Consider the following 14,867-nt stretch of genomic DNA (forward strand, 5'->3'; position numbering starts at 1 on the left):
CTCCATAGCTCTGTTACCCGCCCACCATTGATGGCTTAAGATCGAACTCATGCTTACTTATACTCTTACATCCGTCCCTACATCCACACCCCAAAGTCCTGATTTCTATACCATTTTGCGTGCTGGATCACGCGGAGTTTATCGGTTATATTTGGAAGTGTGATGGCGTGGCAGTCATCAGGATCACATAATGTTGTTTGTTTGACTAGTTCGCCTGTCGCTAGTTCGTCTAGGGTTATCGCGCTTCCCTCCCCAGTATTCTCTTATTCCCCCTCATCACGGTAAAAAAATATTCGAGTATAGCACCAATATATGTTGTTGTTGACCACTGTCTTATATTAAAGAGCTTCAGATTCTATAAGTAGTAGCAGCCTACACCTCACTCAGGGCTTTCTTGGATGCTGATGTTTGTAGGCTGCTGTATGACTCCCTTTTAATCTACATTGTTTCGATGGTTGCCAACTTACACCTGCTATTGTCCGGACCAGGCGCCTTGCCAACTCTAATAATATATCATATCGCGGCAACTTCGTTGAGCCGAAGGGGACGCCGTGTACGACTAAGAACTCTCTGCAGCACAGACAACTGAACACAGTAGAATATATCAAAAAAGATGGATCCATGAAATGACAATACGAGTTCATGCCATGTGGGGTATGTAATAAGAGGATGAAGTTCGTGTTTACCATGCATATTCGATTTACTAGCATATCACGTGACTATATGTAACAGGAGGACAATCGTAGCACGTGACCGCAACCGGACGAACTTACTGCTATCATATCAAGACTTGGTCGGGTTCTCACGCAAGTGACCTCTCGAGATCTCCCACTTACGGCTGATCAACGTCCTCATCATGTCCCTTACCCGGACCTCCTCTGTCCTGCGACAATGTCGCCTACAATTGCACCCGGAAGCCCTCTCCCTGACGCGCACTTCCCCTCCCCTGAGCCATTCTACCCGCCATCGCCGACCCTCGCGCTATGAAGCCAAATCTTTCCATACGACGACGCCCTCTAATGCAGCGCCACGATCTCCCATCGCGCGGAAGGCTCAATCCACTCGGAGACAAGCCGTCTTCACAATTGACGGAGTATTCGCCCACACTGTCCAAGGCGATGTCGAGAAAATGCTACAAAGGCTGGAGAAGACCGTGGAGGAACACTATGACCGGTGGAAGGAAACCCACAGCTATGAGGGAAGCTACGGTCGCGCGAAGCTGAGCCTCGACAAATACAAACAAATCGCACAATCCCTACTGCGAACCGCCTATTCCCAGCCTCCATCCGCACGCGCGATTCGCGCAATTTCCACCAATGTCGAGGTTATCTGGAACGTTTCGAGGTGCCTACTGAGTCCCGATAATCGGGCCCTGGAAGTTTGGCTCCACAGTGCTTGTGCTCTCGCAGGCGCAAGATCCCCTGCCCTTATGCTCGCTCAACGGAACCTCGACGAGGCGCATCCGAATTACCCCCTACGCACTCAATTCCTGGATAAAGTTGAACAATGGGCGTTGCAAGAACGTGATCCTCGTGCTATGCATGTTTATGTGAGAACGCTTATTGCCCGCGGGGAACATGAAAGCGCGGTGCCGCTGATGGATGAGCTCATGTCCACCATCTATCCTTCGACACGAGTGGAGGGCCTGGAGACGCCTCTTTCGTTCTACAACATTCCCCAGGTGTGGCCGACGTATATTCAACTACAAGAGGGGCTGAAGAAGAAGGGTGTGAGTTGGGGCGTTAGCAGAGATGAGCTGGCCCGTCTGGCAGGAGTGGATTACCAAGAGCCCAACTACTTGTCGAGTTATGCGTCCGCAATGTTTGAGGCTGGTGATTATGAGAAGTACGAGCAGTACATGCATCAGGCTGCAATGGCCGGTGTTCCCAGTGCTTGCGTCTCTTTGGCCCATTTCTACTACCTTACTGCGAGAGGACTGTTTCCCCGTCGGGGAGAGAAGACGTTTGTTCCGCGGTCGGAAGAAGACTCTAGCGAGGTACTCAAAGAGGGTAGATTGGAAACTCTTTACTCCAGTATTGTCCGTGGTCTGGCACCCCACGAATACTACAATAATCTTGCTCTCGAGTGGTGGGAGCTGGGATTGAACATGGGCAGCGATTTGTCTGCTATGTTCCTTGCTCTCGCTTACCGAGAGGCCGGTCAGCTAGAAGTTGCAGATTCTTTTTACAAGCTGGTAGATACGCCTCGTTTATGGGCCCCCAAATTCTCTGCTGATGATTTCGCCATGAATTGGGACAATCCGTTTGCCAGCTTCTCTGTGCCACGGCGAGTACTCAATGTAAAATGGTATGACAGCGATGCCAAATGGACCACTGAGAAATAGCCAAAAAGAAAGGGAATCAATGGAAACTCAAAACGCCAAAATCACGCTTGTCTAGCAATGCTGATAGTCGTACCAAGATGCGCTATGTCACATGAAGCGCGTCGCGACGCGAACTGGGAAGAGTGAAAAGGGATTTCAACTTTCGGGCTCATTAAGGTTTACTCGGTGTCAAACCAGGTGTGGAGGATGTCTGGCAAGGCGTCTCGTGGGGCAGTGCCGGCGTGAAGTTCATTCAGGTGTTGCTCGACATGGGAGCTGTTTATTGTTATGCTTGCCGGCATAGTTGGTGCTCATGCCTTAAGCGTACACATAGTCTTCTGCCCGCCATCCAGCTTGTCTCTTCGGGCGGCTGTGAAGGCAGAGGAAGCAAGTTCGCAAGGTGAGTCAAACCGACCCTTCACTCTGAGGGAGTTCAGAACCTGCCCAAGTGCTTGCCGGTAGGAGTCGAGGTCACGGGAGGCTCAGTTATGGTGAGGGTTGCTGCAGGTGCAATCATCACTGGAGTTGTTGTTTCATCCTTGCAGCCGAACCAGCCGGGGGTCTTGCAGGTAGTTGTCGAGGTCATGGGAGGTTCAGTTGTGGTGATTGTTGGTGCAGATGTAATATCCGAGGTGGTTGTTGGATCTTTGCAGCCAAACCAGCCAGGGGTCTTGCAGGTGGAGGTGGAGGTGGAGGTGGACGTTGTCTCGCCAGTCGTGGTTGGATCCAAGCAGCCCCACCATCCGGGCGTCTTGCAGGTAGATGTTCTGCTAGTCGTAGTAGACGTGGATGTAGATGTGGCCGAGGTGGTAGTAGTAATTTCAGAGCCGTTACTGCGGAAAAACTTCCAGAGTTCGCAATCGTAGCACTCCTCTTCAGGCGCACAAGGAGGCACATCGTCGTAGCCAGCAAGAACATTCGCAATGACATAGTTAATGCGATGTTTGCTGAGACCAACACGCCAGCCCTTGTCTTCAACTGTGTCATAGACACACATCTGACCAGTATGGCATGCGGATTCCATGGCATAGCCACCCCAGGTACAAACTGAGCTTACTCCATTGCAAGTTCCCATGTAGACCGGGTCTGCCGTATGTCCGAAATGATATGATCCAGTGTTCTTACGTGACTGTGGGTAACGTGAGTCATGTCCTGGCGGACTGGGAAGACCCAAACGAGCTGCTGGGAGTGCTTCCGGAACAGCTTCAAAGGTGACAACTGGTACCCCAAATGTCAAGCCTAGCAAGCTGGACACCGCACCACCCAAAGAATGGCCGGTCAGCCAAACGTTGGCATTTGGGTACATCTCGGTGATATTAGAGTAAAGGTCGATTGAGGAGCGATAATATCGGTTCTCATCTAGCATCGCCTCAACAATGCACGTCAGGTTCGCATTGTACAGGGTTGTCTGGCAATCGCAGACTTGCCGCCAGAGGTAAGAGCCTCCCTGGCCACAGCAGCAGCTGAAGAATAGATTGTCGTTGATTTTATCATTTGTAGTAGTGCCCTCGCCATCGAACAAGGCCGGTGAAGTTCCCTTGAGGGAGATGACCACCGTGCTATTGGTCTTATCGGCATATACGTGACCTCGGAGCCCGTCTCCTTGCCACCCAAAACTTCCAGAGTGGTTGAACCGACCATGAATATCCTGCCAATCCCCGGTCCCAGGTACCTCGATGTAGTCATTCGCCGTCATCATTGCCAAAGCAACGACCGTCTTCTTCTCTGTGACATTCGGGCCCGGCAGCGTATCCATGACCCAATCGGACGGCGACAGCGCCACTGCCGAGCCAGAGGATCGTGCAGTCACTAGGTGTTCTTCAATGACCGACAGGCGTCGGTCTGCAAGTCTTTCGATTGTGAGCGGTTGTGACGAAGCAACCAGCGGAGTATTCGGTGTGACGACATCGGTTTCGACTCCTTCGTCTGAGACGGCCCGAAGACGAGTGTCTGGCGTGATATCTAGCCGGCGATGGAGATCAGGATCTTGATAAGTTCCTCGGTGAAAGATATGGCGAAGCGTGAATTCGTGGGTGTCTGAGAGGGGGGGCGAGTCACCCAGCGGGATCTGAGGAGGGAGGAAGGGCGACGCTGGTCGGGATCCGAGGTATACGGGCTGATAAGCGGAGATCAGACCTGGAAGTAGTGTCACCGACCATAGCAGGTCGGATAGTCTTGTGTTCCCCCAGGAAGGCTTTTTATTCTGCCCTCGAAGGCCTTTCATGGCGATGCAGTGATGAACAAAGATGCAGGGATGATGCTGAGAGATAATAATGATGGAAACAGGGTCGCTTTAGATAACCGGCGCCATCCTGTCGATAGATAGATAGGCAGTAGTTGAGGTGGCCACCGACTGGGCTGGAGAAAGTGGGTATGGGGCTGTCACGTGATGACCACTGGCCCACATACCGAAGTGGTAGATGATCAACCAACATAGCTGAGTGGATCATCCAACTACTAGTAGCTCACATGAGCCGTTTTCCTTTCTTTCTGTCGTCATGCCTATCAAAGTTAGGTATCTCACGCCTAGTTTGTTGGCGGCACCCGCTTCCTTCATGATGGGTTGTTGATGAACACTGTTCATCTACTGCGGAGACGGGTGCTTGTGAAGGACTAATAGTAGATAAACCCTACTGCAAATTACCATCCAGGATCGTCATTGTCACATATTTATCATACTGAATATATATTCTTTGATGACGGGTATCTTAGGTTCACCATGGCCCCCTAGTCCGTCTACCGAATTTTACCTTGACTAATAAAAGGGCACAAGCACAACACTAATATTGTCCTGCTTCCAGCATGGCATCCACTAGCTACTCACGGATACTATAGCTCGTCATGTACTTTCTCACCTACAGCCCGACCCAGACTCATCCCCACTTCAACATCAACAGCAATGGCGTTCTTACTCGCTTTCAAAATGTCCTCATCAAACTGTATACGACCCTTCTGGAATGCCACAATAATGGACGACCCTCCAAACTGGAAAATCCCAAGCTCATCACCCTTGTGTATCTGAGTCCCCGATTGCTGATACTGCGGATGAATCCTATTAACCATTAGCACCCTTCAACTGGCACCCACAACTCATAAAGTGCATACCTGACTGTCCCCACCTGCGAAGCCCCAATAGCCACAAAAAGCACTTCCCCAAACTCCTTCGTCTCAATAACCACATAATCCCTCGCATTCCTCGTCAAGATGTCCACCTGACTCTGCAACGCTATCGGATCCACCTCATAATAGTCCCCCGGCATGCTTCGAAACTGCTTGATAGTCCCCGAAACCGGACTATGATACCGATGATAATCCTGCGGCGACAACCGAAAACTCGCCACCGGGCCGTCCGCGAACTTCGGGCCTAACTGCTTATCCATTACCAGATTTGTGATGGAGAAATCATTCCCCTTGATCCAGATCTTCTTGCTCTCGGCTACGGCTTCGTAGGCAACAACGCGCGAGTCGGCAACTATCACTGCAGCCGTGGGGTCGTCTTTACGGTAGATTGGGCGTGAGCCGGGCTTGTGGGCACGTACAAAGAAATCCTCGAATGTTGCATAGGCTGTTATGTCGGAAGGGGTGAAATCGTTCATGTTGATGTGGTAGAAGTCAACAAAGGCCTTGATGCGTTTCCGAGATGCAGGGGTGGCTTCTTGTTTGCCTGCTGGGGTCAACGCTGGGTCTCGAGAAAAAGAGACACAGAAAAAGGGGAAGTAAAGATGCTACCTTCTTCAATGGCAGTATGATGCAGGTATAATCGCATCAGGTGGGTGGTGTCCAGCCATTCTGTTAACGGGTTGAATAATAGAAGCAGCTTAAACTTCTTCCATAGCGGCTGCTGTTCCCGCATGTGTTTACCGGTCTGTCTCCTGTAAGTACGGCGCATGTATTAGAGCGATCAGCGAGGAAGTTACCTTGCGCTCTATGGTGATCCATCCAACCTCTCTATTTTGGACCTAAGACCCGTTAATTGCTGTGGTACGCGACATGGGATAAGACTTACCATCTTAACCAAAGACAGCAGATAGTCTGCTATCCAGTGCAAAAATGTAATAACGAACATTCTGGCTACTGTTCAAGTTGTTGAATCTTGTGAGTTTGTAGCCACTTTCTTTTTCTTCGCGATGGAAATGTGATCGAAATCGTCGCGATGCAACGGCAATGATGTCAGCATGACGGCTTCCCGATGGCAGTATAACTATATACCTAACCATCCACACATACTCTTTTGGGAATAAACAACGTCCCCTCTTGCCCGGAAGGTAAGAGGCAGTAGATAATAACTGGTTATTGTTCCAGTACTCACGGTGTCATAGAAATAGACGATGTAGCATAGGGTTGGAATTGCCTGTTTGGAATATTGGAATGAAGTGAAGTTGAGCAAGCCTTCCATCTGTGTGGAATTCACGATACAGTTGAGGAATCAAGGGCGCATCTAACAATCTGATAGTATCTACTGACATCTGTATGTGTGTTTGTCAGGTATACTTTCTCGTGTTGTGATGAGCTATCGTGGCTCTCTGACTGGTCGTGTTCTATGGGTCCTTAGCTAAGTAGCACATGCTTTCATGCTTGCATATGTTTTACTAGTAATTTATTCATATGTTGTGGAAAGCTAAACTTTCTGATATACTGTCCCTTTGCTCGTGCGATAACCTAAATTCAATAACGATCGATAAGCTAGCGACCAGAAAGAAACAATAGTGCTCGTGCTCACAATCCTCAAAGAAACAGCCCACATCCATCCATACAAATTTACATAGCGGGCGCGATCAAGTCAAAGAACATGAAAATAAAATCGAATTGAATCCATACATCTATATTAATCGAAGAAACCTATCATTTCAACCCTCCCGCCAACAGCAAACTCTGCCCCGTCATATACCCCGTCTTCACTAACATAGTGACAACATTAGCCACCTCCTCCGGCAACCCCAACCTCCCCAGGGGAATCGTGCTTGCAACCTCCGGAATGGACTCAGCATTAGGGATCATCCCTGTATCCCCAATCATCGCCGGCGCAACATCATTGACACTAATATTGTACTCTGCTAACCTCGTTGCCAGGTTCTTCATCATCCCCGTCAACCCTGCCTTTGAGGCCGCATAATGACACCCATTAATGCCACCCCCATACCCCGCAATCGACGACATGAAGATAATCCGTCCCCAGCGCTGCGCCTTCATGTGCTCGACTACCCCCTTGACGAGCAGGAACGAGGCCCGTAGATTCACGGTCAGAGTGTAATCGAATTCCTCCGTCGTGATGTCCCATACTTGCGGGACCCGTTTGCCGTACCCGGCATTGGAGATGAGGATGTCCGGGGTGCGGTTGTTGTGTTGGGATTGGATCTCGCTGAAAAGGGTGGTGATCTGGGTGGGTGAGGAGACGTCGACTTGGTGGATAGTGATAACGAGGGCGGGGTGTTCGTTTTGGAGCTCTTTCTGAAGGGTGGTTATGGATGTCGAATTGGATGAATAGGTGAGGGCTAGGTGCACGGATTTGGCGGCTAGTTGGCGGGCACAGGCGGCGCCGATTCTATGATATTTAAGTGTTAATAATGGATTTGTTGGCTCTCAAGTGTGGTAAGGATGAGGGTGGAAGAGAGTTTACCCTCCTGAGGCGCCGGTGATAAGGGCCAATCGGCCACCAATGTCGTTCAACTGGTCCATGATGAGTTTGCTAACGAGACTAGAGGGTGAGAAAGACGTGACTATCCAAGTGTCACTGTGAGTTTTTCTGGGAAAAGGATGGTAGATATAGTAGAACTGCTTACTCGTAATGTCTTCCCCGCTGGTCGGCGCAATTCCGGTCCCAACCCCGCGACATTATGGATCCACTCCCCGGGCTTTGTTCCGACGGTGCAGCGCCAAGCTACTGTGTGTTAGCAGTACGCTGATCGGATCGCAATAGACAACCCTACTTAGTGTTTCCATGATGCGTACACTAAAGTACATATAGGGTACTGAGGTGGTTGTAGTAGTGTCCTGTATCATAGCTTTCTTTTTGCGAGTTGCTGTATAGTCTAATTGAGGTTTCCATACCGATCTTCATAGACTTTCGCTGCTTATTAGCCCATGAATGTAGCCACCCAAAGCTGATGTAGACTTACAAGTTCAGAAAATTCAAAATACTGAAGTAGTATGATATTATCATATATTACATACCTCCCTAAACGCCGACCTAGAACCCTCAATCTACAACACCAAAACAAAAGCCATCAAGAACCGCATCTCCTTCATTCTATACATTCTCCTCCTCTTTCTCCACCCTCTCGGCTTGTCTCCCAACCAGCCTGACATATCCAGAATCATATGCTCTCCTAATAGTCGCCCACCCCAGAGAATAATACAACAACCCCAACAGCGCAATCGCATATCCCACCATCTGAAGCGAAGTGATCTGCGTGCCCCAAATCACCACAGAACAAACAATCAACAGAATGTTCTTTGGCACACTGACCAGCGTCATAGTTAAACCGGATGTCTTCCCAATCTAGACATACCCAGATTCATTAGCACTCACACACACAATCACCACCTCATCACCAGCCAAAACAGCAAGAAAAGGGATATGCATACCAAAACAAAAATCGACACATTTAACATGAATCCCACCGCGGCATTCGCTAACAACACCCCGAACCCAGTCTCCCCAACCACACTCCAACTGAACCCGCGCAGCTCTGTATAAAACGCGATCATAAAGTTCGTGAAAGCGCACACCGGTGCAGAGTAGTACAGAGTCACTAGGGGGTCCATTTTCTGGCCCTCGTCTGACAGTAGGATCTGGATCATGACAAGACGGTTGGCGTCGAAGACAAGGCTGGCGAGTTGGTAGATGACGCCGAGCCAGGAGAATTGGACTTCGCCGGCGACGGCGAGGGCGACACTGAAGGCGATGAGGAGGATGTTGAGGAAGGATTCGAGCGAGGGGGTTTTGACGTGCCAGGCCCAGCTGGTGAGGAGGGTTACTATTGGGCCACAGGCCTGTTTTTGATTCCTTAGTATTGCCAAATCATATTGGGGGCGATGGGAGGCGTACTTTGAGCATTTGGATAAAGGAAACATTCAGGTAGAGGTAGACGATGTTGCTGCAGACGAGACTACCGCTGTAAAGAATGCCGATGGGGATAATCATGCGGATGTAGGTTCGGCCGTCCATGCGCATTCTCTTGCGACCGTCGAGCATGGTGGTGGTTCGGGCGAGAAGTTGAGTAGCAAGGGTTGCGAAGACGAGATGCCATGTTGTTAGGATGATTGCTGGGTTGAAATTGTTGGTTAGACTGTGTTGATACACTCCCTCACATCATAAAGCCAAACTCACGGTATCCTGGAAAATGTTAGTGGGATGTTCATGTCCGTAGTGAGTACAGTGGATTGGAGTAATTCACGTACTAAATTCAGTGGACTCAATCACCCATTTATTGAATAAAATGGTCAAGTTCGACCAAAACACCCACGACCTACATTCAATGGTTAACGCTGGTGATTTTGGCTGACTGGTGGACTACATACAGAATGCCCAGTGTAACAGGCCATACTGAAGCCTCCTTGGGCGGAATATCCAGGATCGCCATTATTGGGAGGGACTCTAACGGGCCTTCCAATTGACACAAAAGTAATACTAATAAACAGTGTCTCCAAAGAAGCGCGTGGTGGCCATTGGGGGCGTTTCACTCCGCCAAAAGAACCATCTCACGGTCAAACCTGGATATATCTAGTACTAGTAGTGGTGGATAGCACTACTTCCTTCTGCTAGGTGCTAGGTCTATTTCCATGGAACTGGCAACCACTGCAACGCCGGGATAGTCTGGACCGAGAAAATCAGGGTCTGGGGCTAAACGAAGGAAAGAGTGTGACCCTGGGACGTTTGCGGGTTTTGACGGGGTCTCGTCCGTGGGAGGAAGGCTTGGGTGTAACCCTACTCTGCATGATTCATTCATTGCAACTGCACAGCTGCATCAATCAAGCTTCAGCAGGTCCGTAGGCGGCCATTTAAAAGCTGCTTTTATTGGTCAGGTCGTAGCAGGGGTCCAAATGAACGGAATCTGATTGGTCTCCAGTGTTTTGGGGGCGTTTATTTGTAGCAGGTCCACTGGCGGCTACTTATGAGGGACTAGCCTAGGTTGTCGCGCGCGCGATCCATTTGCTACCACCTGGTGACCTGATTCTAAGGAACCTCGGATGGGGCTGGTGGATCAGGGGCCGGGTAGCAATCCAACTCTCAAACCTCAATATTGTCATTGTGGGTATCGATGCTGATTAACACCCGGATTCAGGGGCAATGGGGGAACTTCGGAGCGGGTGGATCTCCAAAGAGATTTTAGTATGAGAAAGGGGATCGTAAGCTGAGCTGATTCTAGATAGTATTCTTTGGTCATGCTTACGTCGTTGAGCTAGACTGTCCAACTTACAGGGATGGGGTGAGACTGGATGAGAAAATTGTAGAATGTCTGGTGAAAAGTTGGCCAACCTTGACGGGGCAACCCAGTTGCCTACCGGAAGCTCGGAAGATGTTCTAACTGTATTCTGTATACTAGTCTAGTAGTAGTATAGTGGTAATCGAGTAGGGCTGACGCTTGCGGACATTGGCCCCATTGACCAATCAGAGCACGGAAAAGGGTGACAGTTCCGTTTTGGGAATGGGCATCCTTGAAGCTGGAGCCTGCAAACTTGGATGTTTCACCCTTTCAGTCTTTATGTCTGTATATCTATTCACTATTGAGACATTGGCTAATAGTATTTATGTTGGAGCTAGCATATTCACAAGTGAAGATTCTTGGCTTTGTATGTCAAATAGTAAGAGTGACAACACATGGCTTGTGCCAGCCATACAATGGCAGTTCTCTTCAGGCAGATCCATACATTCCGATCAGCATAACCATAAAAGCTTGAACTATTGATAAGCAAGAAAACTATCAACCTAAAACACCAATCTACAATACCAATCGGTCTATTGCCCAGAAACCAGCACATCAGATCCTACTTACTTCCATGCTTCCTCACCACGAATGCGTACAATATGTAATGAAATAACTCGGCCACTCATCCACATCAATCCACCGCTTACACTCATCCGGATTGAAGTCCGGATTGCCCCACGCCGCCAGGCACGCAGGGTGCTTATCATCCGCCCAGCTATACGGATAGATCTGCTGTCGCGGCAACACCACCATCTTATCAGCCTTTGCCCCAACCTCATCTTCACTGCCCTCTGGTCCACAGTACAGGTCCCACGCAGGTGACCACCGCCGCACCGTTCGACACACATGCGTCCGCACCGAACTATCCTTGAAGTCCTCGTAATACTTGTGTAGCATAGTACCAAGTGCCCCAGGCCCCGTAAGTGACTCAACAGATCCATCGCCGTTCCCGTTGGGATTCTCAATCACGTGGATCACAGGCAGGAGCCAGAAAGGGTGGCCGGGGGGTGATGCCATCCAGCCATTAGGGACGGCGGCAGGGCCATCCAGTCCTTCTTTGTGTGCCATATGGCCGACAAAGCCGCGCTGTGTGCATTCATGGTCGTTCTTGCGTGGCCCTGAAGAGAGGATTTGACTGTGCTTGGCGAGGTTGGTGGAATGGCTGGTGAAGAGAGGCTCCACGGGCCGGAGAGCTTCTGTGTCAACGTCGGCGTACATTCTAGAGATTACAGCTGTTAGCGAATGTGAGGTTTATGGTTTTGGTGGTAACTTACCCTCCGAATAGATACATGTAGAGGTTGCGCACCACATCTGCTCGATGGATTTCCTTGGGGAGACGGTTGTAATCTGTCAGGAACCAAGGGAAGTACTGTTCCACGAGCATCCGGTTCGTCTCGTCATCCCATAGTACATACTCCCAATCTGCATTCTGCGAGCGCATTGTCCGTACCCAGGTTTGGGCATCGTCGCTCATGTTGCTACCGGCAGGGAACCACGTCTGATGGATAATCTTAGGGATGGTGGTGAGATCTTGGGAGAGCGGACGGGCGAGGAGGTCTCGTGCTGAAAGAGTGCGAGCATAGTGGTCTTTGAAGGGGGCCTCATAGTCGGTTGGGAGGACATCAAGATGGAAGAGATAGGAGAGGAGAAGAACAATAGCAAGGGCGAACGAGAGCTGAAATCGACGCCGGCTAAATTGGGATGTGAGCCATTGGAGGCAGGATCCTCGAGGAGATGAATGAAGTATCATCAGGGCGATTTGGCAAAGATTCTGAATTTCGGGGCAAGGATCAGGCGATAGTGTGGTTTGGGGGTTGTCATAGAAGAGACCACCCTGAAGTTGTTCTCGCCTCACCCTAGATAGAATCTTGGACCAGGGCCAGGTAATATGGACATGGTCCCATGTACAATGGCAGGGTGGGCATTGGTGGATCAACAATCTTCGTATTCAGTGATGGAGTCAAGGCGGACATGTCTTACTTGGAGCAGGTACCTCAGCGTCACATCCACTGATGCTCCATTGCCGAAAACGTTCATCACACGAATACGACCCACTCGCACCTACTGATCGACCGGGCGGATGGTTCCTTGATTTCTAAAGAATTTGAAAACTTACTTCGAGCGACAGGCATAAGGGTAGGGAATTCGGGAGCCATATTCTCTTTCCGACAGCTTCGATCAAGCAAATGGCTCAATCGATACCTTTCATATGAGACGCTGTAGATAGTATTTTATTTGAAGTTATACACTCATATATCATCTTCTAAGCAATCTTTACTGCAAGCTTGACCAGGATATTGCAAACAGTGTAGTTATATGCCACATTTTTTGTGAATCAAAAATTTAAACACGAGCATATGTACCCCAATCCCACACCCATCCTAGTACAATCCACCCAATGCCAACCTCCGTGGAGTAAACACCTTCAGATCTCATATTTATCATGTTTGGTGCCTCAAAATTATCCTCATATACCTACAGAAAGTCAGTTATATCAGAGGCGCCAGAAAGACAAGGTAACTTACAAGCTCATTCCCGTCAAAGCCATCAAAATACCCGCGACACTCTGCCGCAGAATCTCATGATCACTCAGCACCCATCCCAACCCTACAATGATGCACGTCTTGAGCTGTCCGATCACCGTGCTTGTAACCGGCCCAGCAGCATCAATTATGTAGAACTGAGACAGGTTCACCAGACAAGCGAATATTCCACTCTGCAAAGCATAAATCAGCCACTTCTCTACCCTTATTCATTGTCAAACAAAGAAACAACCAAGTCAACTTACCGCAAGTATCGAAGTCCACAACGACCCAGGGACAGTCGCAACCTCCGGAAACGTCTCCATCCAGGGAACAACACACAGCAGGACAGCCGCGCTGACAGGGGCCTGATTGAGTAGAAGCTGCATACTACTCATCTCCAGCTTCTTATGATACCGGCCCACCAAGACCGTGTACAGTGCACTAGCGCACACACCCGACAAAGCGAAGAAAATACCCTCTGGTGTCGTAGTATCGTTGCCTTTCGTGGACGGTAGTGAATCAAAGTACGAGACAATGCCAACTCCCGTGCAGAGCAGGACCAGGGGAAGGAACGCCGATCTGGGGATGCTGGACTGGAACAGCACAAAATTTAACAACGCTGTAGCAGGTGTAAGGAGCAGCCGCGCCAGCTGGTGAAAGATAACCGACGAGTAAGCCAAAGCCAGGTTCTGAAAAATGACCTGGATGCACATAGCCGCAACAAGGTGGAGGATTCGATAGGGCGATACGTGCTTGGGTTCGAACCAGCCGCAGAATGGCCGCGATGCTAGCCATAGTGTGAGTCCGGTGATGGTGAAATGGTAGGCGGCGAAGGATACTTGTGAGTTGCGGAAAGATGCATTGGAGAGGATGGATTTGTTAGTGAAGACCTAATTGAATGTGTCAGTAATTAGTGATAATCATCTTCATGTCTAGCATGACAGAAACTTACAATAGCAACAGTCGCGACAATATTGATTGTCATCCATACAAGAAGTCCAATACTCCCTATCTGCTTTTCCGGCTCTTCAGACAACACCCCTGGCCTCTTTTCGTCCTCATATGAATAATATCCCAGCTCCAGCTTCACATCGTCCGATGATGGTGGTGGTGGTGATGATGATGGTGGTGGTGGTGGGCTTGCAGGAGTGCAGCTTATCGAAGTCAATAGACCCTTGCACTCATCGTCCTTCGGGTTTGTTTCTGCAACAACCATGTTGAAAACCCAGTATAGTATAATTGGATCGGTTCAGTGTATCGTGTTGCTTGCTAGAGGGTTGAGGCTCTGCAATAAACACAGCATATCTTTCCCGGGTCCTAAAGCTATGTATGCACCAGGGATCTCTATTTCAAGGAAAGAAAGAAACTCTACCACCATCCACTCCACTTTCTCTCAATGACATCTACCTTGGTTGGGTGGCGCTACAGGTCATGTCCAACAAGTCTACCAAGTACGTGATGTGTAGAGTGACCCAGAGGTTGTGGTGCTAGAGAGAAGAACGCACTGAAACATCATGAGGCCCCACGACCCAGACTTGCGCGAGTGTGCTCTACCGTATCCAAGGGCACATAATTTTAAAAAAGAATCGG

At 49.5% G+C, this 14,867-nt stretch overlaps 7 protein-coding genes across 7 annotated transcripts; 1 reads left to right on the forward strand and 6 right to left on the reverse strand.

Annotated features, from left to right (window-relative positions):
* Positions 1 to 856: 856 nt before the first annotated feature.
* Positions 857 to 2,344, forward strand: AKAW2_40241S (uncharacterized protein; the record flags this gene model as incomplete). Its single annotated transcript, XM_041688551.1, has 1 exon — positions 857 to 2,344. One exon carries the CDS (start codon positions 857 to 859, stop codon positions 2,342 to 2,344), a length of 1,488 nt encoding a protein of 495 aa, XP_041542324.1.
* Positions 2,345 to 2,756: 412 nt separating this feature from the next.
* atg15 (triglyceride lipase ATG15) lies at positions 2,757 to 4,547 on the reverse strand (the record flags this gene model as incomplete). Its single annotated transcript, XM_041688552.1, has 1 exon — positions 2,757 to 4,547. The coding sequence occupies one exon, from the start codon at positions 4,545 to 4,547 to the stop codon at positions 2,757 to 2,759; it is 1,791 nt and encodes a 596-aa protein (XP_041542325.1).
* Positions 4,548 to 5,152: 605 nt separating this feature from the next.
* AKAW2_40243A (putative phosphatidylserine decarboxylase) lies at positions 5,153 to 6,389 on the reverse strand (the record flags this gene model as incomplete). The annotated part of the gene is made up of 5 exons (XM_041688553.1): positions 5,153 to 5,375; positions 5,429 to 5,987; positions 6,053 to 6,188; positions 6,241 to 6,282; positions 6,330 to 6,389. The coding sequence occupies 5 exons, from the start codon at positions 6,387 to 6,389 to the stop codon at positions 5,153 to 5,155; spliced, it is 1,020 nt and encodes a 339-aa protein (XP_041542326.1).
* Positions 6,390 to 7,165: 776 nt separating this feature from the next.
* AKAW2_40244A (SDR family NAD(P)-dependent oxidoreductase) lies at positions 7,166 to 7,999 on the reverse strand (the record flags this gene model as incomplete). The annotated part of the gene is made up of 2 exons (XM_041688554.1): positions 7,166 to 7,865; positions 7,941 to 7,999. The coding sequence occupies 2 exons, from the start codon at positions 7,997 to 7,999 to the stop codon at positions 7,166 to 7,168; spliced, it is 759 nt and encodes a 252-aa protein (XP_041542327.1).
* Positions 8,000 to 8,570: 571 nt separating this feature from the next.
* AKAW2_40245A (uncharacterized protein) lies at positions 8,571 to 9,906 on the reverse strand (the record flags this gene model as incomplete). Its single annotated transcript, XM_041688555.1, has 6 exons — positions 8,571 to 8,822; positions 8,909 to 9,316; positions 9,372 to 9,589; positions 9,654 to 9,659; positions 9,725 to 9,792; positions 9,845 to 9,906. 6 exons carry the CDS (start codon positions 9,904 to 9,906, stop codon positions 8,571 to 8,573), a joined length of 1,014 nt encoding a protein of 337 aa, XP_041542328.1.
* Positions 9,907 to 11,331: 1,425 nt separating this feature from the next.
* Positions 11,332 to 12,502, reverse strand: AKAW2_40246A (glycosyltransferase family 32 protein; the record flags this gene model as incomplete). The annotated part of the gene is made up of 2 exons (XM_041688556.1): positions 11,332 to 11,971; positions 12,027 to 12,502. 2 exons carry the CDS (start codon positions 12,500 to 12,502, stop codon positions 11,332 to 11,334), a joined length of 1,116 nt encoding a protein of 371 aa, XP_041542329.1.
* A 691-nt stretch (positions 12,503 to 13,193) lies between these two features.
* AKAW2_40247A (putative solute transporter) lies at positions 13,194 to 14,493 on the reverse strand (the record flags this gene model as incomplete). The annotated part of the gene is made up of 4 exons (XM_041688558.1): positions 13,194 to 13,227; positions 13,278 to 13,468; positions 13,541 to 14,167; positions 14,230 to 14,493. The coding sequence occupies 4 exons, from the start codon at positions 14,491 to 14,493 to the stop codon at positions 13,194 to 13,196; spliced, it is 1,116 nt and encodes a 371-aa protein (XP_041542330.1).
* Between the last annotated feature and the right edge of the window lie 374 nt (positions 14,494 to 14,867).

The sequence above is a fragment of the Aspergillus luchuensis genome, chromosome 4 (assembly GCF_016861625.1).
Source record: "Aspergillus luchuensis IFO 4308 DNA, chromosome 4, nearly complete sequence".
In the NCBI taxonomy this organism is placed as follows: domain Eukaryota; kingdom Fungi; phylum Ascomycota; class Eurotiomycetes; order Eurotiales; family Aspergillaceae; genus Aspergillus; species Aspergillus luchuensis.